The sequence below is a fragment of the Pithys albifrons genome, chromosome 3, assembly GCF_047495875.1.
Source record: "Pithys albifrons albifrons isolate INPA30051 chromosome 3, PitAlb_v1, whole genome shotgun sequence".
In the NCBI taxonomy this organism is placed as follows: domain Eukaryota; kingdom Metazoa; phylum Chordata; class Aves; order Passeriformes; family Thamnophilidae; genus Pithys; species Pithys albifrons.
Window position 1 is genome coordinate 43,334,856 of NC_092460.1, and position 26,542 is coordinate 43,361,397.

The 26,542-nt window shown below is 47.2% G+C and overlaps 1 protein-coding gene across 2 annotated transcripts in view; it reads left to right on the forward strand.

Annotated features, from left to right (window-relative positions):
* The first annotated feature begins 949 nt into the window (after positions 1 to 949).
* Positions 950 to 26,542, forward strand: part of ATXN10 (ataxin 10) — a 58,439-nt gene continuing 32,846 nt past the window's right edge. Inside the window, exons 1-6 of one of the 2 annotated variants that reach the window (XM_071551497.1) lie at positions 950 to 1,066; positions 2,930 to 3,127; positions 4,092 to 4,174; positions 17,413 to 17,509; positions 18,498 to 18,662; positions 25,071 to 25,151. In XM_071551497.1, the coding sequence (XP_071407598.1) occupies positions 981 to 1,066; positions 2,930 to 3,127; positions 4,092 to 4,174; positions 17,413 to 17,509; positions 18,498 to 18,662; positions 25,071 to 25,151 (710 nt within the window). In that variant the 5' untranslated portion in view covers positions 950 to 980. The remainder of the gene's footprint in view (positions 1,067 to 2,929; positions 3,128 to 4,091; positions 4,175 to 17,412; positions 17,510 to 18,497; positions 18,663 to 25,070; positions 25,152 to 26,542) is intronic. The other variant, XM_071551498.1, reaches the window with a different exon arrangement.

The following is a 26,542-nucleotide window of genomic DNA, read 5'->3' on the forward strand; positions in this document are numbered from 1 at the left end:
GCTTTTTATCCCTGGGAAGCTTCATTTATTTCCCCCCCACACACACATGTGCACAGGTGAACTTTTCACACGTGTGTGTACACCAAGCCAGACTTCTCTGTTTGGAAAACAAATATTAAACATTAAAAATGTAACTGTATTTTGTTTGTTTTTCAGTATTTTCAAACTGGAAGGCAATCACTGTCGGATGATGCCAGGGCTGGAAGGGAGCTGGGAGCCCACGGAACACACCGATGGGAGGGAGTGAGTGGCAGGACCCCCGTGCAGTGCCAGCACCGGCACAGAAACGTGGGGATGGGGCAGGTACCGGCCAGAGGGAATTACTGGGGGGTTCCTGTATTTCACGTGTGTTTAGGGTCTGTTCAGAGCCAGAGCTCGGCGCTGCCGTGAGGGCAGAGCCAGGCCGGGCACGGCGGGAGGAGCGGGGCCGCCTTTGGGGCCACTCGGGACACCTCCTGCCGCCTTGGGCGACCCTGGAGCCCCCTGTGCCGCCTCGGGGCCGGAACCGGGCCAAGGCCATGACGGGGGCGGTACCGGCGCGCGGCCAGGCCCTTACGGAGCTGTGGCGAGGCCGGGGCGGAGCTGGGCTGTGACGAAACAGGGCCGGGGCGGGGCTGGGCTGGGCTGTGACGGGACCCGGGCCGGGCCATGGCGGGGGCGGTACCGGAGCTCGGCTGGGCTGTGATGAGGCCGGGGCGGGGCTGGGCGGGGCTGTGACAGTGCCATGGCGGGGGCGGTACCGGAACTAGACCGGGGCCTCACGGGGCTGTGACGGGGCCGGGGCTGGCCATGACGTGTAGGGGCCGGGGCGGAGCTGGGCTGGGCTGGGCTGTGACAGGGGTTATGGCGGGGGCGGTACCGGAGCTGTGACGGGGCCGGGCCATGCCGGGGGCGGTACCGGAGCTGGGCTGGGCTGTGACGAGGCCGCGCCATGGCGGGGGCGGTGCCGGGGCTGGGCTGGGCTGTGATGAGGCCGGGCCATGGCGGCGCTGTCGCCGGCGCTGTCACCGGGCCGCTTGCAGGGCCTGCAGGCGCTGTCGCGACAGCTGCGAGAACCGCAGCGCAGGTAGCGGCGGGGAGGTCGGCGGTGGGAGCGCTGCGGGGACACTGCCCAGTGGCGGGCACTGGTGCCCGGGCATGCCGAGCCAGTTCAGTGGGTGAACGAGGCGGTCTGTGCTCCCCCGTGTGTGCACGTGGAGCTGCGTGCGCTGGGCCCGGGCTGTGCTGGCTGTGGGCGCACAGCCATGGAAGCACTTGGTTTCCTTTGGTGCCATTATTTCTGTTAACCCACACCTGCCCCGGCCAGCGCTGCCCGTGGGTGCACAACGATGGGAGCGTTTGGTTTCCTTTGGTGCCTTTATTTCTCTCAGCCCACACCTGCCCCGGGCTGTGCTGGCTGCACAGAGCGCAGTATTGATGCTCTGCTGCCAGTAAGATGTAGACAGGCAGAGCAGTGCAACAAGTCTCATAAAGAACTTAGAAAATAGGAACAGTGAGTAGAGACTAAGAGAGCCAGTTTTGTTTAATCTGGGAAAGAAAACATGCCAGGAGCAGAGATGGGAAATGTTCTCTCTAGACATGCCTGAGGGACTATGGATAGGATGTGTATGGACATGGTAGAGTTGGCAGTGTTTGGTTCATGGTGGACTCAGTGATCTTAAAGAGTCCTTTCCAACCTCAGTGATTGTGCAGTTGATTTATGAATGTGATCACTTAGGAAGAGGAGGTAGAATTTCTAATTGTGCACTTCTTTGAACACTTGAGTGAGCAGCAGAGCACAGGTAATACTGTATTGGCCACAAGTGTTTGATCAAGAAAGTTTTAAATTCTCCTGTAGGAAGAGTTTTCTGTGTGAGCATTATTTAATGCTACTTTGCATTTGATCTCATCTCACTTTCTTGTGTTTGATCTTGAGGACATGACAAGTCCCTGAATTTAGGACTCGAGGAGGTGCATCTGGATTTCCTTTTGCTGACCCTGGTCAGCAGTATTGGATGAGCAAATGGATCGACCTTCCCTCTAGCAATGCCATGAACACTCTGATGTGGCTGCTCTTTACCAGCATATGGTGTCAGATCTGAGTTAGCAACATGTGTCATGTGTTTACCTCATCTCCTTTCTGGACATGAAATCAGGGCTGCAGTTTGGAAATGTGCATCTTTATGTGCCAGACCATCTGCAGCCTCTATGGAGCAGCAGCAGCAGCTCTCTCACCTTGCCCTGTAGGTTTGTCTCTAAGGGCATGTGTGGGTAGTGCTGTTTCCCTGTGTCTGGTGCTCTGAGAAGTGCCCTGGTACATTGTTGGGTGGTTGTCTGGTGACGTGCAGAGAGGTGACTTTCTCCCTTTCCTTGGATTCACACACTTCAGAATGATAGTGAAGCAGCCACCAGCTTTCTCATGACCTCTCTTTGCCCCTCTGGGGATATCTGTGGCAGGCTGAAGCTTCCAGTACTTTATTCTTTGGAAACATCACTGGACAATGTTCTCAGGGGCACGATGGGATTGTTTGGATGTCATTCACAGGGCCAGGAGTTGGAGTTGATGGTCCTTGTGGGTCCCTTCCAACACAGCATATTCTGGACATCTAAACTGTGTTCATTAATTAAAGCATTCTCTTAAAGCAACTTGCAGTGTCGTGTATAAATGTGCCAGACATGTGCATTGGGGAGACTTTTTTCTTTTATTGAGATTCCAGAGAGCTGTTGAAAAATCATGGGGAATATTATGGCAACACAACTGTCCTACAGCCCTTTTTCTGAAGAGACTGGTAGGAGGACTGTGAGGTGTATTTTGGTCTTCCTGTTTGGAAGGCTTTGTATACTATGACTAGTTCAAGATTGTTGCAGAAACACCTCTGGGTTTACATTGCCAGAGGCTTTTTGGCAGCAGTGCATTTGTTCTTTTTCACCACAAATGTGTTTGTTTCAGAGAAACAACAGAAGAGAGCACATTTCGGGACCTGCTGGAAATCCTGAGCGGTGCCTGCCGTGCCCTCGAGCAGCAGAGCTGCCAGGAGGGGCCCTATGGGCTGGCAGGGCTGCACACCTGCCTGCAGCTGGTGGCTGAGAGCTTCAGGTGCCTGAGGAACGCCTGTGTGCAGTGTGCTAGGAACCAGCACCTCCTCAGGTACCCTCGGGGCCATAGGAACCCGGGGGAAACACCACATTCTGCTTTGGGGGCTTTTGTACACAGATTCTTGTTTTACACTGCTGTGTTTGTTGATTTATTGTGGCATTTTCTGCTTGATATAATCACTTGAAATCAAATATGCAAGAAACAAAAACAGCTGACCTGTTCATTGGTCAGAGTGTGGGCCCTGCTGAATAATGGAACAAAGCATTTGGGTCCTTAATATGAGTTGATTGTGCTAATTATATAAGCCTGTTGGAAGCCTGACTGTATAAATATCCTGGGTTTGCTCTTTATTTTTTTTTTGACAAGATAATGAATAAGTAAACAGTCTTAATCATCAGTTACAGGATTAGCGTGTCTTTTCAGGTACATTTAGATGTGTGTGGCTCTCATGGCAAAGGACAGTGTGTAGAACTGTGCATATTAACCCTGACCCACACCCAGGCAAACTGGTATTACTGGGGAATAAGCCAGTTTGGCTCCTTAGGCTGCTCAGCCTGCATATTTTTTGCCTCTGACTCTTGCAACACTGAAAGGATGTTTGGGGTACAACCAGCTGTAGTTGGTGCAAACCTGGTAGTCTGGCTGCTGTTTTTTAAAAGCCCAACAAAAGAGGAACAAACACCTCCAGAGAAAGCAGAGTTCTTACACAAGTAAAGCTGTTCAAATTACAGGGATAGCTTGCTAATTTTTAACATCAAAAAGAGAGGAAAGGGTACTTTGCTCTGAAGGTGCCCAGAACTGTTAGACTGCAGGCTGGTGCAGTAAACCCCTTTGCTTTGCTTCTGAGGGCAGTCATGTGGCTACTGATAGGCAGTAAAGTAGGAGAACCTGCTTTTTGTTTCAGAGATCCTGAAGAGGTGAAACGTTTGCTGTTAGCTTTGGTGAAAAGCTTTTTAATTTTGAGTATATTTCATATTGAACTAATTGTTATCTTTCTTTCTCAATTTAATAATAGGAACTTGGGTTTCATCTCTACATCTGTCCATTTGATCAAATTGATTCATGGAATGCAAAGCCAAGAAGAATTGTCACTGACTGGTAAGACTGGGGATGTTGTTACAGGTGTAGCCTCATTGCCAGGCATCTGGAGAACCAGCAGGGAATGTCACTGAGCAGAAAAACCAAGGAGGGGATGGAACCCAGTCATTTGTGTCATCTGCTTCAGGCTCCTCTTCCCAAGCAGAGGGTGGTGTGAAATCTGTTTTTCACTGTGAACATGAGGGTGGCATTGACCAGATGGCTTTTAACAGTAGAAGTTGTTGTGGGACTGTTACTCTGTGTAGCCATTCAGCAAATACCTTTGAGCTGGAACTCAGATTTGCTGTATGGACCCAGGAGAGGTGGCCCATTTGATACTGTGAGGAGCATGGCTCGTGTTCCACGTGTGTTAGTGCAACAGCACCAACATTCTAGACTAGCAGGTGTTGCTGATTCCTCCCTGAGGGATGTGATGAGGGTTGTTCTGAGTGGCAATGAAGCTGGAACCTGGAGCAGCAGCCCCTGCTGCAGGGTGTGCCTCAACTGAACAGTTCCATTTGACTGTGTGTCACTATTTGCGCTGTCAAGAGCGAAGCAAATTGCTGAATTGGGCTTAGATGGCACTGTTGAAACAAAAGAAACCCATGAAATTAGTAAATGGTACTGTATTTATTAACTGTAATTCTGCTTCATGGTTCTCTCATGTTTCATAGAGGGAATCAGCTCACAGGGCTAGAGTGGCATCTGTGTTTTGTTCTAGCAGATAATTAGGTGTAAGTGGAGTATTTCAAGTTGTTCATTTGGATGTGTGTCCTGTTTGCTCCCTCAAATGGCTGCTTGGATTGGATGGTTTATATCCTTTACTTTTTTTAAAATACCTTCATATTGCTTGCAAATACAGGGAGAAAGGCAGTGCTGTATTGCAGAGTGAGCAGTACTAAATAATGTTTCAGATCATGTTCCTGTGAGAAAATCCCAGAGCAAATCACTGCAGGGTGAGTAAATTTGAAGTTCCAACATTACTGTATTTATGAAGATGAGACTGAAAATTCTTTTTGCAGACTAAAAAACTGGTTTAATCTGTCTGTGGTATTTGCACCCTTATGCACTGTTAAGGCTGGTAAGTCTGAGTGGTCTGGTAATTTTTGTAGTAAAGTTCAGTGTAGTACAATTTGAAATGGATAAAACCAGAAATGAAATAAAGTATATATTGTGTGGCCACTACTGTGACCAGTGTGGTGGTTCTGAGGAAGGGGATGTGATCCAAGCAGCCAAAAAGGAGGTGTGATGCAAAGTAGTGTGACTAAAAACTCTTGCTAATATTTATTCAATTAAATCCAGAGTCCTTTGCATCTTCTCTGCTCGAAGAAGTACTTCAAAAATAGTTTGTCTTGGGCCCAGGTGTTACATACATGGTTAACTTGGCTCTTCAGTATATTTACTGACACAACTCTACTGTGAGTTTTCAGCACAGATCTTCCTTTTTTTCCTGTTTTTAATGGTACAAAAGGTTAGATAAATGTCTGTGTGCTGGTCATGTCCCTGTGCCAGTCAGCTGTGGACAAAGCTGTTCTTTAGAGAACATGGTAAGGCAGTGGGCCAGAGAACTGGAAGGCGAGTTAGAATGCATGTCCTAAAATAGCCCTTTAAGGCTTTAGAAAGGTTTAAAAATAAAGTTAATTCTTACATATGGCAGATAAAGATTGTCCACTCCCACCTGCAAGCCAGCCATCTCTGGAATAATGTTCTCCTTTGTTCTTCATACTTACACTGAAAAAATTCCAAATATTTTTAGGCCTTTCTTGTAAGGTGTTGCTACAGTGAGCTGCTTGTCCCCACTCTTTGTCCCAGCTTACTGCCAAGGTTGGTCTGAGTTGCATTCCACAGCCTGGCTTCTCTTCCCCTGATGGCTTACAGTGCATGGCAGGAATCTGTTCAGAGCAATTGGTATTTTCCTGCTTGGGGAAGGGACCCTGCTCTGAGATGCTGCACAGGGAAGGCCACGGCTGGATGAGTGCAGAGGGTTCATGGACTCAGGGAATGACTAACATGGCAAAGCCCTCCCAGTCCATGGAGCCCACCCTGTGCCCGATGCCCACCTTGGCAAAGCCCTGCCAGTCCATGGAGCCCACCCTGTGCCCGATGCCCACCTTGGCAAAGCCCTGCCAGTCCATGGAGCTCACCCTGTGCCCAATGCCCACCTTGGCAAAGCCCTGCCAGCCCATGGAGCCCACCCTGTGCCCGATGCCCACCTTGGCAAAGCCCTCCCAGTCCATGGAGCCCACCCTGTGCCCGATGCCTACCTTGGCAAAGCCCTGCCAGCCCATGGAGCCCACCCTGTGCCCGATGCCCACCTTGGCAAAACCATGCCAGCCCATGGAGCCCACCCTGTGCCTGATGCCCACCTTGGCAAAGCCCTCCCAGTCCATGGAGCCCACCCTGTGCCCGATGCCCACCTTGTCCCCCAGCCCAGAGCACTGAGTGCCATGGCCAGTCCTGCCTTGGGCACCTCCAGGGCTGGGCACTCCAACCCTCCCTGGGCACCCCCTGCCAGTGCCTGCCCACCCTTTCCAGGCAGCAATTCCTGCTGCTGTGCCCCCTGCCCCTGCCCAGCCTGAGGCCGTGCCCTCTCCTCCTGTCCATGTGCCCTGGGAGCAGATACTCTCAATTTTTTACTTTTAAGTTGTAGGGAAAAAATGAAGTCTCTGCAGAGTATAGATTTAATGGAACTTTCATAGTACTCTCACCACATGCGTTTTGTTTTAGTTATTTTTTTAACTATAAAAAGAAAAGTCTCATCATAACGACCTTTTTCTTTTCTCTGCTCTGGTACAAAGACAAAAAGCACTTGCCAGAGGAGCAGCTGATGAGGCTGCCAGGTGAACTTTATCTGAACTTAAGGCAGACCCAGCTCTCTTAAGAGCTGAGAAGTAGTTCAGTGTGTTTGGGATTGCAGCAGAGAAAGAAAATATCCTTGTCAGAAGCCCAAGTAGAAAATCTCCTTCACTTCATTGCATGTGTCTTGTGGGTTTAGGTTGGGTTTTTTCCTCTTTTTTTTGCTATGGCAAATCTTAAGCTTTCCAGCAGACCTTTGGGGAGGAATGTTGAAGTTTGTCAAGGTGATGGATCTTTAAATTCTAGAGTGAGAGATCTGCATTTAGGAATCACCACTGAAATCTGGAAAAAAGGAAAGTATAGGAAGTTGCAAGCAAAGGCAGGTGTGTTTTGCAGCAAGCCTGTGTTCTGTAGGCATGTCCTGTTTGATCCTCTCATTTATCCCCATTCCAGCTTGTACACCAGGACCTTTCATCTTTTTGTTTGTAAATAGGACATCTTGGACGTTTCAGCACCTCAAAATACTGCCCTTTCTGAGGAATGTGCTTTGAATTCCAACATAATTGCTTCAGACCAATTCATCTGCCAGAATGCTTGTCTGTCCTCTCCTGGACAGGCTCTGCATGGCCATGGCTGCCCTGTGAGACACTTGGCCCTGAAGGAGGGGTTTGTGCTCTCAGGGCAGCTCTGAGGTGGTGCCAGAGCGTCGCCCCAGCAGTGCAGGCTGTGGTGAAGCAGCACCAGGCTCAGGGGTTGGTGTTGCTGTGCCAACACCACGGCCCTGAGGTTTGCTGGGGTTTGAACCACCCAGGGTGAGCTGCACCAACATGTGCTAAGGAGGGAATCACACCGGATGACGCCGGAAATGTTTTAATACTGCTCTTATTATATAGTAACTTCAGCATGTTCTGGTGGGCTGTTCAGCAACATGGTTATCAGGTGTCTGACCCTGTTCTTGCCTCCTTTCTTGAGGGAGAGTGTCCCTGAGATGAGTTCAGTGGGTTAAAACTTGGGTGTAATAATGCCAAGGTCATGGCTTCAATCCCCTGTGTGGGCCATCGACTCGAGAGTTGGACTCGATGAGCCTTGTGGGTCCCTTCCAACCCAGAATAGTCTGGGATTCTGTGATGTGTGGGAAATACGGGTTTTCTTGTCTTAAACATATTTCAAGTACTACAAATTTCATGTTCTTACAGGAGAGCTATAAAAAGTGTGTCTTGCTTTGAGCCTCTTTTCATCCTGCCTTTTTTTCCCTCCACCTTGTTTTTCCCCATGTTTTTCTCTACTGCCCTTTTTTCCTACCCTTTTTTCCCCACCCTTCTTTCTCCTCCTTTTTCTCTTACCATTTTTCTCCACCATTTTCTATGTGTTTTTTTCTCATTCCCTTTTTACATGTTCTTTTTTCCCACCACTTTGTGGGTGGGGGGCCCCTCCGGCCATTTTGGGGGTGGGGGGCCCCTCCGGCCATTTTGGGGGGGCCCCCCCCCCCAGCCCCCCCATTTTGTGTGGGAGGGGCCCCCCCCCGGCCCGCCCATTTTGTGGGGGGGGGCCCCCCCGGCCCGCCCATTTTGTGTGTGGGGGGGGGGGCCCCCCCGGCCCGCCCATTTTGTGTGGGAGGGGGGCCCCCCCCCCCCCGGCCCGCCCATTTTGTGTGGGAGGGGGGGCCCCCCCCGGCCCGCCCATTTTGTGTGGGAGGGGGGGGCCCCCCCCGACCCGCCCATTTTGTGTGGGAGGGGGGGCCCCCCCCGGCCCGCCCATTTTGTGTGGGAGGGGGGGGGCCCCCCCCGACCCGCCCATTTTGTGTGGGAGGGGGGGGGCCCCCCCCCGGCCCGCCCATTTTGTGTGGGAGGGGGGGGGGCCCCCCCGGCCCGCCCATTTTGTGTGGGAGGGGGGGGGCCCCCCCCGGCCCGCCCATTTTGTGTGGGAGGGGGGGCCCCCCCCCCCGGCCCGCCCATTTTGTGTGGGAGGGGGGGGGCCCCCCCCCGGCCCGCCCATTTTGTGTGGGAGGGGGGGGGCCCCCCCCCGGCCCGCCCATTTTGTGTGGGAGGGGGGGGGCCCCCCCCCGGCCCGCCCATTTTGTGTGGGGGGGGGGGGGCCCCCCCCCCGGCCCGCCCATTTTGTGTGGGAGGGGGGCCCCCCCCCGGCCCGCCCATTTTGTGTGTGGGGGCCCCCCAGCCCAGCCATTTTATGGGGGCGCTCCTGCCCTCTGGCCATTTTGTGTGGGGACCCTCCCACTCTGGCCATTTTGTGTGGCCCCTCCAGCCATTCTGCAGGCCCTGCCATTTTCTCTCCTGCCTTTTTTCCTGTCTGTTTTTTTCCTTTCCGCCTTTTCTCTTTTTTCCCCTCTCAGCCTCCTTTTCCCTGTGTGGCCCAGCAGCATGAGCAGTGCCCTGGTCCAGCTCAGCCATGTTGTTCAGGTGCTCCAGCTGCCTTGGGCCTGACCAGCTCTCCTGCATATTCTGGTAATGAAACCCAGTTCCCCTCATCCCTGGTGCTTTGTCAGTTGCTCCTTTTCCAGGAGGCTCCATAAGTGTGTTTTAATCTATCAGTGCAGAAGAGACAGCAGTGAGTTTGTCCAAATAAAAATATCACTCCTCTGTAGACATAAAGATAAGAAAATAGCATGAGGGAGGGGTTGCTTCAGAAATAAGATCTAAGGGCCCTAGGCCTATATATAGGTTGAAGAGATTGTGTTTCTTGCAAAAGCCAGATGGGTGGGAGCGTTTCATGTTTGAGGCAGTAACAGCAGCTCTCCTGATGTCTGCGGAACATCCAGGACTGAAAACAGAAGGACACTGGGTTGCTTTGTAAGCTTTCGAAGGTTAAGATTTGCTGTGTTTCAAAACGAGCTGTAGTTCATGTAGTACTTGGAAATCACACTGGAGTTTTGTTACGAAAATGGATGGGCAGAGGAGATAGGAAGGTCTCACTAGCAGCGTTGGGTACCTTCTCCCTTCTAAAAAGTTGTAAATTCGAAGTCATTGTCAGAGGTTTACAGAAAAGGAGGTGTTTAAACAAATGTCCTTGTTTGTCTCATTAAAAGTCTGAATAAAACAGGGTTCAATTGTTATGTTTGCAAAATTATTCCTGAAAGCAAACATGGATAGATAGCAGTGAATTGACTGCAGTGATTTCTATTTCTTCAAGAGAGCCTGGCAGAAATCAAGCTTTGGTTCTGCCATCTCTCAGTAACCCGGAGGTGTTTCTGTGCCCTTTCCCAGTTCTGCATTCAGTCTCTGGCAGACTGGAAGTGCAGTGGGACACTAATCTGGGAGGTGGGAAGGGCAGGGAAGGGAGCTGGTCTCACACCTGCCAAGCACGCTGAGTTGGTTTTCCTGTGTCCTTCCTTGCTGGGCAGCCACATGTCCATACCCTCTGCCTGCCTCTGGTCAATATTGATCAATGTGTTTATTTTCTTCCCTAGAAGGCAGTGGCCACCACAGCACTCCTACTTTAGTCCCCCTAAAAAGCCTACTGTGGCAGTAGGAAAATGAGCTGGGAGTAAATACCGAGACCTTTTTGGAATGCATTGGAGTGGTACCTTTGCACAACCAGGTAGCTGGAAAAGCTGCACATTTAAGGCTTAATTAGTTTGAAAATCTGGGCATCTGCAGCTTATCTACTGGCATTAGAGTATAACTATTTCTCCCCATTCATTTTTGGTACTTTTCTGTGTACTTTATCATTTGAAATGCCTGGTCGTTCAGCAATGTGTTTCACATCAACAGGAAAGAGAAAGAGTGGTCAGTGTTGGAACCAGAATGCTCTTTAGTGAATGCCAATATTGACCAAAGGAGTCACTCTTTTATCTTTTGTGCTTCTTCTTCATGTCTTGTCCAGTAACTTTCATTCTTCTATTTTATTCTTTAAAAAAATTGCATTTTTGTGGTCTCTGCTTTTTGTAGTTCATTAATCCAGTTGCACTGAATGGTTTAATTTCCAAGTTACCACTAATGATATAAAAAATAAACATGCCTGGGAAGTGTGATGGGACACCCTTTGTAACTTTTGCCTGGACAGACATGGTAGTTTTGTGTTTGGGAGTTTCCTTTTGCTTACTGCTCCTGTCATTACAACTGGTTGTGTTTCAGCTTAAATAAACCAGGTGCTAATTTAAACAGACTTCTTTTGGCCATAGAAATAAGGGACACAGGAATAAGAGTTGCCAGTTTCCTATGTGTGCTCCTTGCTTTGTCTCTTAGGCTTTTTGTATGGGGGATTGGTGCCAACACTTTGCTGCCACTGTTAAAGTAAAAACTATAATTACATTGTCAAAATAATATTTATAGTATTTTCGGGGAATAATTGTGGGAGTGTGACGAATATATTATACTCATCAAACTTTTATGTAAACACAAGCATGAGTTTTTTATTTGAGTTATTGGTGTTGTTTTTGGCCTTTGTGTTTTTCCAATCTGTAAAAATAATATTGGGATTTTCATGGTCTCTGTAGCATTTGCAGACTGCGTGCCCTAACAATCAGTTGATACACTATCTGGTAGGAGTAAACTGCTGGTTGCACTTCTATTGGGATTTTGGTTTCATGTTTCCATAGCTTAAGAAAATCCTCTGGGTTTTTTTGAGTTTTGCTATCCCCTAATTACTATAGCTCAGGGCATTTTACTGCTTTGCCAAACAGGAAAGTTTTAAGTAATTGGTTTGTTCTTTTGTACCATTTGGGATTGTTCAGTTGGGGTGGGTTTTCTGTTCCTTTGTTTACTAATCTTTTATTTTATTTTCTTTAAATTTTACTGTGTTTTTAAACAAGTGTGAGCTCCTTAAGAGCGAGGTGAGCCTCTCCCTGCAGCATCTCCGATGGGAGGGAGCGCCAGGATTCCTGCCCCTTGGTGGGGGCAGTGCCAGGACACAGGTGCCCCAGGGCTGCCCTGCAGCTCTCAGTGTGCAGCTGCTGTCCCTGCTGTGCTCTGGTGGGTGTTGGCACAGCTTTCTGGGCTGCCTTCAGCACACCTGGAGCGAGGCTCACAGCCAGGGGAGAGCAGGATTGCAGCCCCAGCATGGCTGGGTCGCCATTGCACATCCTCCTCTGGCCAGTTTGCTGGGCTTATCCCTTAGTAGAATCATAGAATGGATTGCGTTGGAAGAGACCTCCGAGATCATCAAGTCCAACCCTTGGGCCAACTCCAGTCCCTTTTACCAGATCATGGCACTCAGTGCCACGGCCAATCTCAGTTTAAAAACCTCCAGGGATGGGGAATCCACCCCCTCTCTGAGCAGCCCATTTCAATGCCTGATTACTCTCTCTGGAAAGAATTTTTTTTCTGATCTCCAACTTCAATTTCCCCTGGCAGAGCTTGAGCCCGTGCCCCCTTGTCCTATTGCTGAGTGCGTGGGAGAAGAGACCAACCCCCACCTGGCCAGAACTTACCTTCAGGTAGTTCCAGACAGTGATGAGGTCACCTCTGAGCCTCCTCCAGGCTAAACACCCCCAGCTCCCTCAGCCTCTCCCCACAGCACTTGTGCTCCAGTCCCTTCTCCAGCCTCGTTGCTCTTCTCTGGCCCCGCTCCAGCCCCTCAATCTCTTGCCTGAACTGAGGGGCCCAGAACTGAACACAACCCTCAAGGTGTGGCCTCCCCAAGGCAGAGTCCAGGGGAAGGATCACTTCCCTGGGCCTGCTGGCCACGCTAGATTTGATCCAGGCCAGGATCCTATTGGCCTTCTTGGCCCCCTGGGCACACTGTTGGCTCCTGTTGAGCTTCCTGTCCCTCAGTCCCCCCAGGTCCCTTTCTGCCTGGCTGCTCTCCAGCCACTCTGTGCCCAGCCTGGAGCGCTGCAGGGGGTTGGGGTGGCCAAAGGGCAGGACCTGCACTTGGCCTTGTTGTACTTCATCCCATTGCAATCAGCCCGTCTCTCAAGTCTCTCCAGATCCCTCTCTGCAGAGCCCTCCTGCCTTCCAGCAGGTTGACACTCCCTCCCAATTTGGTGTCCCTCTCATTCTAAAACCTTTTCCTGGATCTGCTCTAAGTGTCCTGCTGTGTTTGAATCCCGTGGTTCTTGGTAGTGGTTTTTCCTTCTGCAGGCTCGATTCTCTACTTGAATCCCTTTGTTCCTGCAGGGACTGATTTAGAGTCACAGAATGGCCTGGGTTGGAAGGGACCAACTTCACCCCCTGCCACAGGCAGGGACACCTCCCACCAGCCCAGGCTGCTCCAAGCCCTGTCCAGCCTGGCCTGGGACACTCCCAGGGATGAGGCAGCCACAGCTTCTCTGCCCAACCTGTGCCAGGGCCTGTCCACCCTTCCCGGGGAAGGACTTCTCCCTAACATTTAATCTAAACTTATTTTGTCAGTTTGAAGCCATTCCGCCTTGTCCTGTCTCTCTCCATTAAAGCTGTGCTGAAGTATTTTACTTACTGTAGACTGTGTTAAAATGTTCTATTGCAGCACCTTGTCAAGGTAAAATTTGAACCACAGACCAGATCCTGCCTGGTGAGGTTCACCTGCCGGGTACTGATGGCACTGGGAGCAGGATTTGAGGCAGGGACTGAGAGGCTGCTGCTTTCCAGCAGTGTGGTGCGTGTTGTCCTGATGATCAAGGCTGGTTTGGTTGCTGTACTGGCAGGGATGTGTCAGTGTAAATGGCTTTGCTCCCTCTGGGACACAGACTAAGCTGAGGAACAGCCCCAAGGCAGAACAGTTAGCAGGTCGGGGGCTGCCCTGGGGGCTCCTGCTCTGTGGCTGCTGTAGCTTTTAGACACTGTAGAGCTGGTTGGGTTTTTCCTGCTCCTGCAATTTGGAGGCTTCCTAGTACAGCCTGCCAAGATGTTGCTGATTTATGCCACATGCACAGTGGTTTTCTAATGTGGACTGATACCCACTTGGAGCACAAAGGAAATAGGAGTTTGCTGATGTCTATTTAATTAGAATGGTTTCTAGTTGCTTTGGTTGAGGCTTGAAATGAACAGTAATGCCTGTATTTCTGTGGATCTCTAAATACAGTGTGCTGTAAGCCCTTCCCTTCCTTCCTTCCTTGCTCTGTACTGTCCCCTGTCAGCAAGAGTCATTATGAGGCAGGTTTCTGACCTGCATAAATATGTGTGAATCAAACCTTGCAGAAAAACTCTGTATTTAATATGCTATTTTTCCCAGCAGGGACATCAGGATCTCAAGATAAAGGTGGGAAAATGGGGTAGACAAGCCTAAAAGGTTCATGCCAAAAATGTTGTTGTATATTACTGGGGATATGCAAGTGAAAATATTGAATGTGAGTGTACTTGTCATTCTCTGTCCTTGCAAAAGGTCAATTTATTAGTTGGATACAGAATAGAAATGGTACAAGGGAGGGGGTAGGTCTGACACCCTTTCCACAGACTTACAGGAAAAGACCTTTTAGATTTTTGAGGGAAAATAGAAGCACTTAGGTGGAAGTTCAGCGGTCAGTGGAACAACATTCACAGTATGCCATCAAAAATAATTGGAGAAATTTGCTCATAATTTTAGTTAGTGTTTTATGTGTTAATAATTTCCTTTTTTCTCTTCGGGCCTGTACAAGGTCTTGTGTAGGAGTGTGTCATGGGGTCAGACACCACGGGTAATGCACAGTGGGTGGCTGGTCTGGTTGTTTTTCTTGGTTTCCTGGCATGGTTTAAGCCCAGGTTGAGACTCCCCAGTACTTCCAACCTGCTGATTGTGCTACAGCAGGCTCATAAAAGAGACACTGTGTGTTAGTTTGAGGCTCAGCTCTTGGGCTGGTTGAAGAACAGGATTTTAGGTGCTGCTGTGCGCAGGAAGCTTGTCCGTGCAGTTCCAGGGCTGCAGGCACTTGGCGTTGTTTTGTTTCACATGAAGGGGCATCCCAGGCATGTGTTCTTGCTGCTTGTGTGGATGGAACAGCAGTCCCATTTCATATGCCTTGGCATTTTATTAGATAATTTATTAAAGAAGTGAGCACACTTATGTTTGCTTTCTAAAAGTGAAACAATGCAATTAAAATAGGAGATAAAGAAAATGGTCCTATTACTGTATTTAATAAGCCTTGATGCTGTTTGAATGAGAGTCAGTGTGAACCTCATCTCCTCAGTGCTCTGTCAAACCAGCTCTTTGATAGTAAACACACAACCAATTTTTATTTAATCTCCTACTAGGAAACCTCATTAGAACGTAATTTGCATCAGAGGTTAATTTGATGCATGATCTGATGGTTTATTCCAGGTCCCTTTAATTCATCTGTAACTGCACATTTTTAATAGCATGGTGGGGTTTTTGCTTGCCTTTGAATCAAATTCCCCTGTTCAGTCAGAACACAGTGCTGATATTCTGCCTGGACATTTATATTCCAAGAGCAGAAGGACTGTGCAGTCAGGGCCTGGAGTGTTCTGATAATATTAGAGTTGGCTCTTCTGGAGGGAAAGGAAAAAAAAAATCCAGAGTCCCACTTTGTTGTGGACGTGGAGGACATGAGGATTGGGAGGAGAAACTTATTAAACACAACATTCCTGGTATTCCACAGGTGGTAAAAATGGGTTACTGGTCTGCACTGCAGCAAGTGCAGTAAGATCAGGGTGGAAATACAAGCAGTAGCTAGACATTCATTTTATTTACAGAAATAAAACACTGAGCTCTGTTTTAATGCCATTAAATGACAGAGCCCATATATGTATTGTACATTCAATTTGAGTAGTCTAGACAGACTGTTTTCCAAGGAAAATACATTTTCATCAGTATTTGTGGTATGATTCATGGTGGTGAAGAGGCAAATAACTCTTTTTATGATTGGAAGTTGCTTTAACTTGCAGCCACAAGAAAACAAGTCAATGACTGGACGAGAGTGGTGGAAACTCACATTTTGTAGTAATGGAGGCCTACACGTTGTGCTGAGTTGGAGGTTTTGTTCCCCAGGGTGGCAGTGTGGCACTCTGGGGTGTGTGCAAACCCCAGGGTGCTCTGCAGGCTCACAGGGGAGTGCAGGGTGTGCTGGGCTGTGCCCCAGTTCTGTGAGCCCCAGTGCCTGCCCCAGGGCAGGGGCACCCAGCCCTGCCCTCCCTGCCTGTCACTGGGGAGCACAACTTTAAATGACATGTGCAGGTTTGCAGGCCTTGTGGGTGCAGTCTGACAGGCCATGCTGTACAGCTCTGAGTGGGGTTGGTTTATATCTGTGTTATAGTTGCAGTAAGGGCAGAGGGTCACAGCTATCCTGTGCTGCCTGCCCAATACAAAGGATGGAAACCTCTTAGGCCTATTTTAAGCCTCTCCAGCTGCTGTCAAGGTTTTTCAAAGTGATCAGTGAGCAACTTGAAGGGAAGCCTTTCCTGTCCCAGCACCGGTAAGGAATTCCCCAAGGGAAGCAATACCCTGTTCCCAGGATTTCCCACCTCGTTGTTCTCTTCCAGCAGGGAAGTGTTTCCATAAGGTGTCCCCTGGTGTGCCTGTGCCTGTCCCTCAGGAGCTCCTGGGCCAGCAGGGTGGGCACCAGATGAGAGGGACAAGTGGCAGCACAGGGATGAGCAGGAAATAATAAAGCACTGCAGATGTGCAGGGAGAGAGCAGGAGTCATCACCACTAGAGGAGAATACAGCTCAGCATGCATTATGGAGGAGACATACGTGTTTGGGGCTTAAAAATACATATGGAGGGAAAAGGTACTATTCCCTAAGCCCCAGTGACCTCATTTTTGCCTTGCCTGCTGCTTGTTCCCAGGAGGATGTGTGGCCAGACCTCTGTAGGAAATCTGGCTGCCAGCTGGCACAGCACCTTTCCAGGAGACCTAATTATAGATCTGCAGAACCTGGCCATGTCAGCCACCTCCATCTGCAGCAGCCTGCTGTTGGTAATGTCTTTGAAGTTTAACCTTTAATTTGAAGTTTCTTTGCCAGCCTGTTCATGAGGGCCAGCCTATTGAAAGCTGTCAATAGGGCCAACAAAAGTGTTTTAATTTTGTGAAGTCTCTGGGTTCATGCTTTTCTTTTTTGTGAATTTACACCTTTTGGCTGCTCTAGGATATTAACTTGTGTGGTGAAATATCATCTCTTGTTTAAATCTGTATTGAGAGGAGGCTGGAATAAATCCTCTGTAGTAAGAGCAGAAATCTGCCTGATTAAATTCACTGTTAAAATTGGAGGAGAAGTAACTTGGAGTGCTGGCTTTGGGTTTTCTGGGGTAGAAGTTAGAAAGTATTGAACAGATCATCATATTCCCAAATGGTTTGTCCAGCTAAACAGAATGTCATGTCAGTAGCAAGGAGCTGTCAGTAAGTTCCTGTCATCACTAGTGGCCAGTGTTTAATAACTCAAGCAGGCCTGGTGTGTAATTCTAAAGGACTTAGTAAAATGGTTTGCATTAGAAGAGAAAATGCAAGTACTTATGTACAGGAGCAGAGAAATACTGCACCTAAAGCTTCATGAAGGTGATTCTGCGCCGTGTGTCTGTAACACTGAAATGTGTCATTTACATGTAACTTAACAGTGTTGCTTTGAATTCTTGCCAATATTAGTGTCTGTTTTTTTCAGCTCTTCGTTGTAGTCTCCAGTTCCTTGGAAACATTGCAGCAGGAAATGGAGATTCCCAGGATAGCCTCTGGAAGTGTGCTTTCCCAGACCTGTTACTGTAAGCAGGGTGTGGGGTTGGTGCTGGGGTCGGTGCTGTGGCTGTGCCTGATCCTTTGTGCATGGTGGCTGTGCCTTTGCACCACAGGGCTCTGAGAGAGAGCTCTGGGGGAAAGGGGGTGGTTGGGACCAAGTCCTGTGGGTGTTTTGTGTTGGTCAACCACAGGGGTCAGCAGCTTTAAAAACCTGCTTGCCCTAAACTAACCGTAAATTGATTTAATTTAGCAGGAGCTGGGAGAAAACTCTATTTGGAATGATGAGTTTCAAACATGGGCCTTGTTCCAGATGTGTTTTCAAGTAATTACATTCATTTCCAAGAACACATTATTTTACTGCTGCATCACATGGAATCTACAAAAGTTCTCGAATCTTTGTGTCTTCCACCAAAGCTCTTTTGTCCCACTCCAAAGCTCACCAGAATGTCTTCCTGGAGGTTTGATGTATGTGTAATGAAATATTACATAAACTGTTCTGTGCAGACACGGGACAGTGGAGTTGATGTGTTTGCCCAGATTTATCACAGTGAGCTGGTGACAAAGGCACTTCCATTTGATTGGATAGTCATTGTTCTGCGTGGGTGTTTGGAGCCCCTTTATCAGCATGGGGTGTAGAAACATCTTGTGACCAGAGAAGTAGTTTAATATCATTCCACCCAGTTCTTCTTTCCAGCTCTTCAGTTAATTCTAATTGGGCATTAAGTTGTTAAATTTCCTGTTGAGTTTGCCCTTCAGCTGAGCCCTGGGGTGTCTTTCCTTGCTGGTCACTTGTGTCCCCCTGAGGGTGACACCCTGGCTGTGTGTCAGGTGAGCCCTGGGCTGTTTGTCCCTGCTGGTCACTTGTGACCCTCTCATGCAGGGTGATCCCTGGCTGTGTGTCACCCAGCCCGGCGACCTGTGTGTGCAGGCCCGGCTGTAGCTGCTGTCCCTCTGTTACCCCGGGCAGTGTGTGCGGGCTCACCTGCAGCCGCTGTCCCTCTGCTCTCTCCGCAGGACGTGCCTGTCGCACGGTGACCAGCGGGTGGTGTCGCACACCTGCACGGTGCTGTTCAGCTGCCTGGCCCCGGGCAGGGTGCGGGCCCTGCTGCAGCCTGCCGGCCTGCCCGTGGCTCTGCGCGTCCTCGGGCTCTGCAGGGAGCAGCAACAGCCGGACTGGCCGTGCGTATCTCCGGGCTTGGGGTGGGTTAAAGAAAATGGAGATATTGACGGTACGGCTTGGCCATGGCTGGAGACACGCAGGGAGCTCATGTCCCAAAGCACGTGTCTACCGTGTATGAAAATGAGGCCATCTTTAGACAGGTAGCTTTGAATATTACCTGTTTCAGACACTTGTTACGTTTACATATGTTTCTAATATAAGAATGTTACATAATTTCAATTTAAACATACTCTCTTCTAGTCCTCTACCCAGTTTTCCACCCTCCTGCTGTGTTGATGTCAAGGTGCTTAACCGGCCTTCACTTACCAGTCTTTTATTCAAGCAAACCTCTAATTCTCCCTTATGTCAATTGTCTACACTTAAGGCACACCTAAGTCCTTTTTACTTTGCCTTCTAGTTACTTTTTGCAGTCACATAGTTAAACATTTTTATGCTATGATTTTTGTCCCTGTTTCAAGGTGTTGTGCTTTGCAGCTCTGCATGGACATGTCTGTCTGTGACACTGCTTTGTGGGGACATGGAGATCTACTTACAAATTGGCCACTTAGAGAAAATTTTCATCATAATTCCAGTGACTGGAGTGTTTTCTAAAATAAGACTACATTTTTTACTAAGGATATATAACAGAATTTTCAAACCATGGCCTGTTTTTCTTTTTTAATGTAATAGTGTTCTAGAATGCAAACTAATTTACATTTGTGTGCTGTTTGTGGAGATATTTCAAAGTTAGCACAGACAGGTCCTGCTGGAAGACTTGTTTGAATAATGAGCTACACCAAACCTGGGGATTTCTTTTCTTTTTCCTTGTTAACAGACCTATTGTCTAGTGCAACATGCCCTCATTTTTATACCAAAACAGAAGTGTTGTCTGTGAATCTTTATTTTCATACTGTAAGAGCACCTAATCAGTGGTTTTATTCTACTGAGCTTTTGTATTTTTTTGCTGACAGCCATTCTTGTAAATAATGTTATGCATTTAATAAATGTTCTGTCCTGCATGGCAAAGATACACATTCAGCTCATTGCTGCAGGATTTATTCCAAGGGATAAAATTGTATGGATGTTTTTGCATCATTCTTTTGAAGGTCATGTCTAAATTCAAAACTTAATTAGGAAGAATTACTGGTGTTTTAGTAGGTATTTGGAAAATCTCTAAGCAGAGTTAAAGTAATTGAATGAAAATCAAATGTTGTTTAATAGTTTGCGTTTGTACTGAAAAAATAACTTCAAATTTGTTTGTGGCTGGGCTATTTTATGACAATGTCAATTTGCTTAGGACATAAATAGTTTTCAGAAAGCAAACTGAATTTCAGGGTGACGAGACTTCTATTGCAAAAGTAACAAACCGAGTCTAATTCTGTCATCTGTCAATAAGGTAAAGGTTGGTTTGCAGATAATTATCCTGCTAATCCTTAATTTTCTATATGTGTTGAAGGGAGGCTGAAATGTGTTTTGACTGAGAGAGGGAAGCTGTGGTGGTAAATTTATGTTTTGGAGGCAGTTGCAGAGTTAAGTGCAACACGAAAGCCAATGCTGAGTGATCCAGTTCCCTGAACTCTCCAGTCTGAAGTGGATTCTGTGGGAGTTGTTAGGAAAACGTTTTGCCTGCACTGTGGGTGTGTGATGTGGGTGGAAAACTGTCTCTCTTCAGGGCAGTGTTGAGGTTAAAAGGGGTGAACGTGTATGCAAGGTAGAAGACCCTGATGAAGGAAAAGACAGGAGTGGAAAAGGATGATCCTGGCCCTGCCATAAGGCACTTGCAAAACGTTTGCCCTCTAATTCCTGTCAGAATTCTGAGTTCCTCATATAGGTAAAAGTGTTGGAATTTCTTCCAGCCCTTAAGAAAATTAAACAGTTTTGGTTTTCTTTCCTAGTGTTTTATTGGCTTGTAAAGTCTCAGCTCATTACCAGGTTGTCCAGTTGAAGGAAAGAGTGATGAGTTTGTAGTATGTTTCTTGGCATTTTGTGCAGTCTGAATTATAAATGGGAATCTTTCAGGAATGTTGGCTCTGTTTGCAAGTCAGCATGGGTCAGGGGCATTCACAAGTGCAAAATCTAGACCAAAAAATGCATTGCACCAGTGTAATCCCAAACACTGAACAGGTATTCAAACAGCCTTGCCTTGAAAGGAAAAAATCTTTGGTCTGAAGGGGCTGATTTTTCTGAGTCTTAGGAGTTCTAAAGTCTTTTTGTGATTTATCTTGTACCTATTTCCCCCATTTCCTGATCTTCGTTTGTTCTTCTAATACTGCATTTCCAGGGCAGGTAATGATATCAGTAACTTCCAGCTTGCTCTGCTCATGATCAGTTCTGGGGTTAGCACTCCCTCTAAAATGCTTTCTTGGACATGGGAAGTTTTTAAACCTCTTACTTCAGTTCTGTTGTTTCCACCCTTTTTAGATCTTTTTTTCTTTTCCCTTTTCTTTTAGTGTCAGTTCCCAAAAGCAGCAGAAGGCACCAGAGGTGTCGTGTGTCCTGCTGCAGTGTGCTGGAAAGCCTTGCCAAGCACTGCCACTGCAGCTGATGTGTCAATAAAAGCTGGTTTTTAATATATCCACAGCTGTGCCTCAGGCTCTGCAAAATCGTGGGGCCTTTACCAGGTGTTTTCTCTGTGTTCCCCCAGACTCCACTGTCGCTCCCTCTGGGATTTGCATTCAGCAGCAGCAAAGTCTGTCACACGACACAGTAGAGAAACAAGCACAGAATGCCACATGAGATCTATTTTAGAATCTTGAACCAGTAAACATATGTGTTTTGTAGAATAATTACAAAAAAGTAGTACAAACTTATAATTTATAAAATTAAAATTTATAAAATTATAATTTCTCCTAACAGAGACCAATGTGTATTCTAAAAGCTGTTTATTTTAGAAGTATTTGGTGTCTCCATTGGAGCTGAGAGTATCCCTTGTGTCATCAGTTTTTCCAAGTGTGTGCATGGGGCAGTGCAGCTAATCAGGAAGGGTGGAACAGATTGTATTTTTGATTCCTGAAGAGCAGGGAACAAAATTCTCCATTTTAAAGTAAGAGGCATCATGTGCCTTTTGGCTTCCAGAAGAGAGGTATTAAGAGTGTGGTCAGCTGTTTGGCATTGGTTTGTTCCTCCTCTTGCACAGTTTAGGATGTTCCTCCTCCTTCTCCTCCCCAGAAAGTCATTCCTTTTTTAATTCCGGGAAAGTTGGAGTGATGTTGCAGGTTTCCAAGTTCAACTGTGGTTTTAAATAGTACTGACAATTGGGAAAAGTTTCCTCAATTGTAGAGATCTGGGTAGCTTCTCCTTTCTATTTGCAGTAGTAGTGAATTGGCACAGATTTCCTCAGCCTTCCAAAGCCCAGCCTCACATCCCATGATCGTGTCACCTCTTTCTTCTTGAGCACACTGTGGGAGAGGAGCAGGAAGTTCTTTTAGCACAAAGGGCTATTAGCTATTGCTCATCATCTTCCACTCTTCTCTTGGTAGCTCTTCAGAAAAAGTGATTCCAGCTTCACATGTAAGTAAAAATACATCTGAGTGCCTTTCAGAGGTGTATCAAACTGAATGGGAGTGTCTTCTGAATGACTGTTGCCCATGCTGTGGCCTCTCTGCCAGAGCTGAGGTGACAGGTGGGCACTGCCATGGCCCGTGGGGAGGGCGCTGTCACTGTGGGAGTGGCTGTGGGTGCTGCAGGGACAGGCATAGCACACGGGACAGGGCCTGGGATGGCTGAGCCTTAAATGTGCTCCTTGTTCTTCCCTTGAGTGAGCAGTGCTGCTGGTGGAGTGGGTGAATGACCTTGTTTACTGAGGTGTTATGGCAGCACATGTTCCGTTTGTTAGTCATAACTTCATACTTGTAATTCATGTTGATAAAATATTTTTGATAGGGTTCCTTTCTTTTGCAAGGACAAAATATATCTCTGCTTCTAAAATATGCTCTGGTTCCAAACAATTCCTCATGAGCCTTAGTGCTTTTTCAGTATCTGAAAAGGCTTTGGAAGGTTAGCTCTCTGAATTTTCTACTTTTTTCCTTCAGAATTTGGGTCATTTGTTAATTTGTTTGCTAAATTGCAGTAAAACTATATCAGTTTACTTCTTACTAAATATTTTGGATAGTGGCATTATTGTAGAGTGATGAAAAATGCTTTTGGTTTTGAGATTGAAAGTTGCTGATCAAGTTGAGAATTGCCATGTCTTGTTCTTTGTACTGTAAAAGATTTGTGAGGGTTTTGTTCCTGGTTTTCTGAGGCTGAGGAGGCTGTTCTCTAATCTGGCTAATGGGATCAGATCAGCTTAGTGTGGAGCATGACAGTGATGGTGAGGCTGATTGCTCAGAGCCGGGATACCCGAGTGCAGATGCAGCTCAGACCACTTCTCCTTGGCTGCCTCTCAGCTGCAGTCTGGTACAATACAGCCCTTGTGCTGTTACAAAGCCTCTGAGCATCTCCTCCTGTATTTATCTGCCATGGAAGCACTGGCTGCTTTGGGATGTTAGCCAAGCAGTTTTTAAGAAGTCAAGAAAATTGGCCTATTTGACACTGTTCATTTGTTCCTGTGTTACACTTGCATAACAGCATCAATTTTCCCCATTTCCTTCACTAAATTACAGTGGTCCTCAGTTTATCCCAGTGGTTCTGCTGTGCGCCCCCAAAGAGGGTTTCAATGTCCTCCCAAAGCCTTTGTGTGCATCTGCCATGCCATGTTCAGTCAGTAACCCAAAACTGAACATCTTCATTGCAGGCTTGGGGATGGGCTTACTTTTCATCTTCTCTTCTCCTGCCCCAAACAAGAAACAGGAGAGTGAGGACTGAAGAGACTGGGTTGAATTTGCCCTGTCCTTGCTTGGCTGCCTCCAGAATCTCTGGACATGGTAGGAAGAGTTCAAAGTGCTTTCCTTAAGTCCTAATTCTTCTGTTAGCTCTTGGTGGTCTGTAAAATGTGCTTGTGCTCTTTTCTTCATGGTGGGGTAGTGCATGGAGGCGATCAGGTAAAACAGACATTTAAATACAGAAGCAGACACTTCATGGAATCCCAGAGTGGTTTGGGTGGGAAGAGACCTTAGAACTCACCCAGTGCCACCCCTGCCCTGGGCAGGGACACCTCCCACCAGCCCAGGGTGCTCCAAGCCCTGTCCAGCCTGGCCTGGGACACTCCCAGGGATGGGGCAGCCACAGGTGCTCATTTCTGAGGTGTTACATCATGTCCTGAAATCAGAAGGGTAAGAAGCAAAAACTTTAGTCTGAAATACTCCAAGCTGCTCCTCAAGCAGGAGGGTTCTAGTCCACAGAATGTGAAAAATGTGTGTGAGTAAAAACAGCAGTGCAGAGCCAAGGACTGACTAAACTGCAGCCCTTGCACTTTGCAACAGTGATCAGGGATGAGCTCCCTGGCAACATTACATCTTTTCCATGATAATTATCAAACACTTTTTCATTATGAGGAAAACGGTGAAGAAAATTTCCTCAAAATAATGCTAAACACGAAAATTGGGATTTTAATTCATAGTCCGTACTGCAGAAAAAAAAATGGGCTTCAGGCTGTCTGCTTAAATGCACTTTGACTCTCCTGAATTGCCAGCTGGAATTGTCAGTGTTCTGAGCAGTGTAATTTGAAGAGATAAATATTTTTACTTTGTTTTTTTGAGACAGAAAACTCAAATATGATAAAATACCTAAATGGAAGAGGGAAGATGCTGAAAGAAAAAGCAGAGCTTGATAATTTATTGCTCACTAAGCATGTACTTACTGTATTTTGCCTGTTAAGGTGCTGGAGTTCAAGCTGGGGTTGTCCCGTGCAGGTCCAGGAGTTGAGCTCAAGGATCCTTGTGTGTCTCTTCCAGCTCTGATTCTATTCCCACCTGCCTTGGAGAGCAAGGAGTTAGAATTGCTTCCCAGTTTAGGTCTCTGTTACACAAAGAGGGCGTTTTTCCAAAGTTGAGAAAAGTGTTTTCCTGCCTTGCATTTGACAAAGAAGTTTCCCTTTGCTTTGATGCTTTGTTAATTACTTTTTAAAACAAAGATAAATAAATTATTTGGGCACTTGTTTCACTGTTTGGGCTTCCAGATGGTGTTGTGATGAGAAGAATAATAGTTTTGGATCTTGACCTTTGGCTTTTTGCTGAAATGCATAAAGGATTGGATGAGTGTTTTCTTGTTTGAGTTGTGGTGTGCCTTTTGTCTAACTGGCTGAGGACTCTGCCCAGCTTTCCTTCAAGCTTGTGAGTGCAGGTGTGTGCTGAGCTGCTGGGAAATGGCCATTGCTGTGTTAGGAGCTGCAGAGCAGTGCACAGGTATCTGTGACAGGTGGTATCTGTCAGCAGGCCGGCCCCCAAACATGTCCCCTGTTCATCTACAGTAGAACTGACCAGCACTGTGTGCAATGAATGTCCATGCTGCTCTTGCAGCACCAGTAACACTTTGCTTTTTTCCCTCAGGTTCCTGATTGTTACAGAGCATTTGCTGCGATGTCCAGAGCTGGTAAAAGCCCTCTATGCCAAACTGAGCAATCAAGAAAGGTAACCCCAAAACCCAGTGTGGCTTTGAGTATTTAGCATTCCTTATAGAGTATCCTGTTCGCATGATTGAAAAACTGTGTGGTTTCAGAGTTGGCACAAAATCTCTAAATACATGTTTCTATGTCAGTAATGGTTTTAAATTGGTTGGTTAGCATTACAGCTTAGCCACAACTGGCAGTGATTTATGTAGGGTTGCAGAATCCAGGTTGGCGCCATTACTTGGTAAAGAAATCCTGCACACACAAAAAAGGACAGGATTTCATGTCTGGGGCTGGATTTCAGAGGAGCACCACACCCTGCAGGGTTTTACAGCTCCATTGGAAACATCCTCAGCTCTTCCTGCTTCTCTAGTAGTGACACATTAAAAGGAAGCCTTCACTGAAGCTGGAAGTGAGTGTGTGTAATACTGGTTAGCAGAGCCTACAAAAGCCTTGGTTACTTAATCTTTTAATATTTCCACTCTTGAAAAGCTTTAATGAACCTTCACCTTGAGGAAGCATAGCTGGTTTTCCTTCAAGTGTTTCAGTAAAGGTGTACTGAATTGATAGGAAATGTTATGGTGGGAAAATGCTCATTTACAATTGCTTTAGTAGAGAATTGGGGAAGATAAAAAAATTATTTTAAGACAATCAACTTTGGGAAACCTGGACTAGAATTCTACAGCTCCTCCAATGCTTGGACATCTTGTGGTGTGGTTTGTGTGTTCAGCATGGCTGCTTTGCTCCCCCTCTGCCCAGGGAGGCTGTAAGTGCCCCCTGCATGGGTTTTGCAGGTCAAAGAGAGAGCACTAAACAAACTGTGCCTTAATGTGTTTCCTTCTGGGGTTTGTTCCGTTTCCAGTGTTATTACAGTGAGGGTACAGGCACTGCTCGGAGAGTATAGGGGGAAACAAAAGGAATAGCAGGCAAAGAAAGTGTATGTGATAGGTTTGGACCATAGATAAAATACCACTAGTGTGGAGAGGTGAGATGGGAATGGTAAGGAGGGAAATGGTGCCTGCCTCCATAATTCAGGATGGCCAAATGGGAACAAATCTGAGCTGTGCTGGAGCTGGGGGCCCTCACCAGGTGATGGCAAAGACTGCTTTCAGTGAACGAGCTGGGTTTAAATCTCTTGGGGAATACCATGAAGGGCAATTTGTTTGCATGTTTTCATATTGCCCTTGAGTCAGTCGGGGCACATTCACTGCATTTATTATCAGTCCCAAGAGTTCTGCCAGTCAGGTAAATTCCATTCAGTTTTTCAAAGACATAATCACAGTGCAATGTGTTACGAATTTAATCCCGCCTAATTTACTGACAAACACATGGAAGTGGTGCAGAAAATAGTCCTTTTGTAGCTGAACCTGCCCTGGCATTTTCCTAGGTAGTTCATTTTAAAGAACAGCTTAA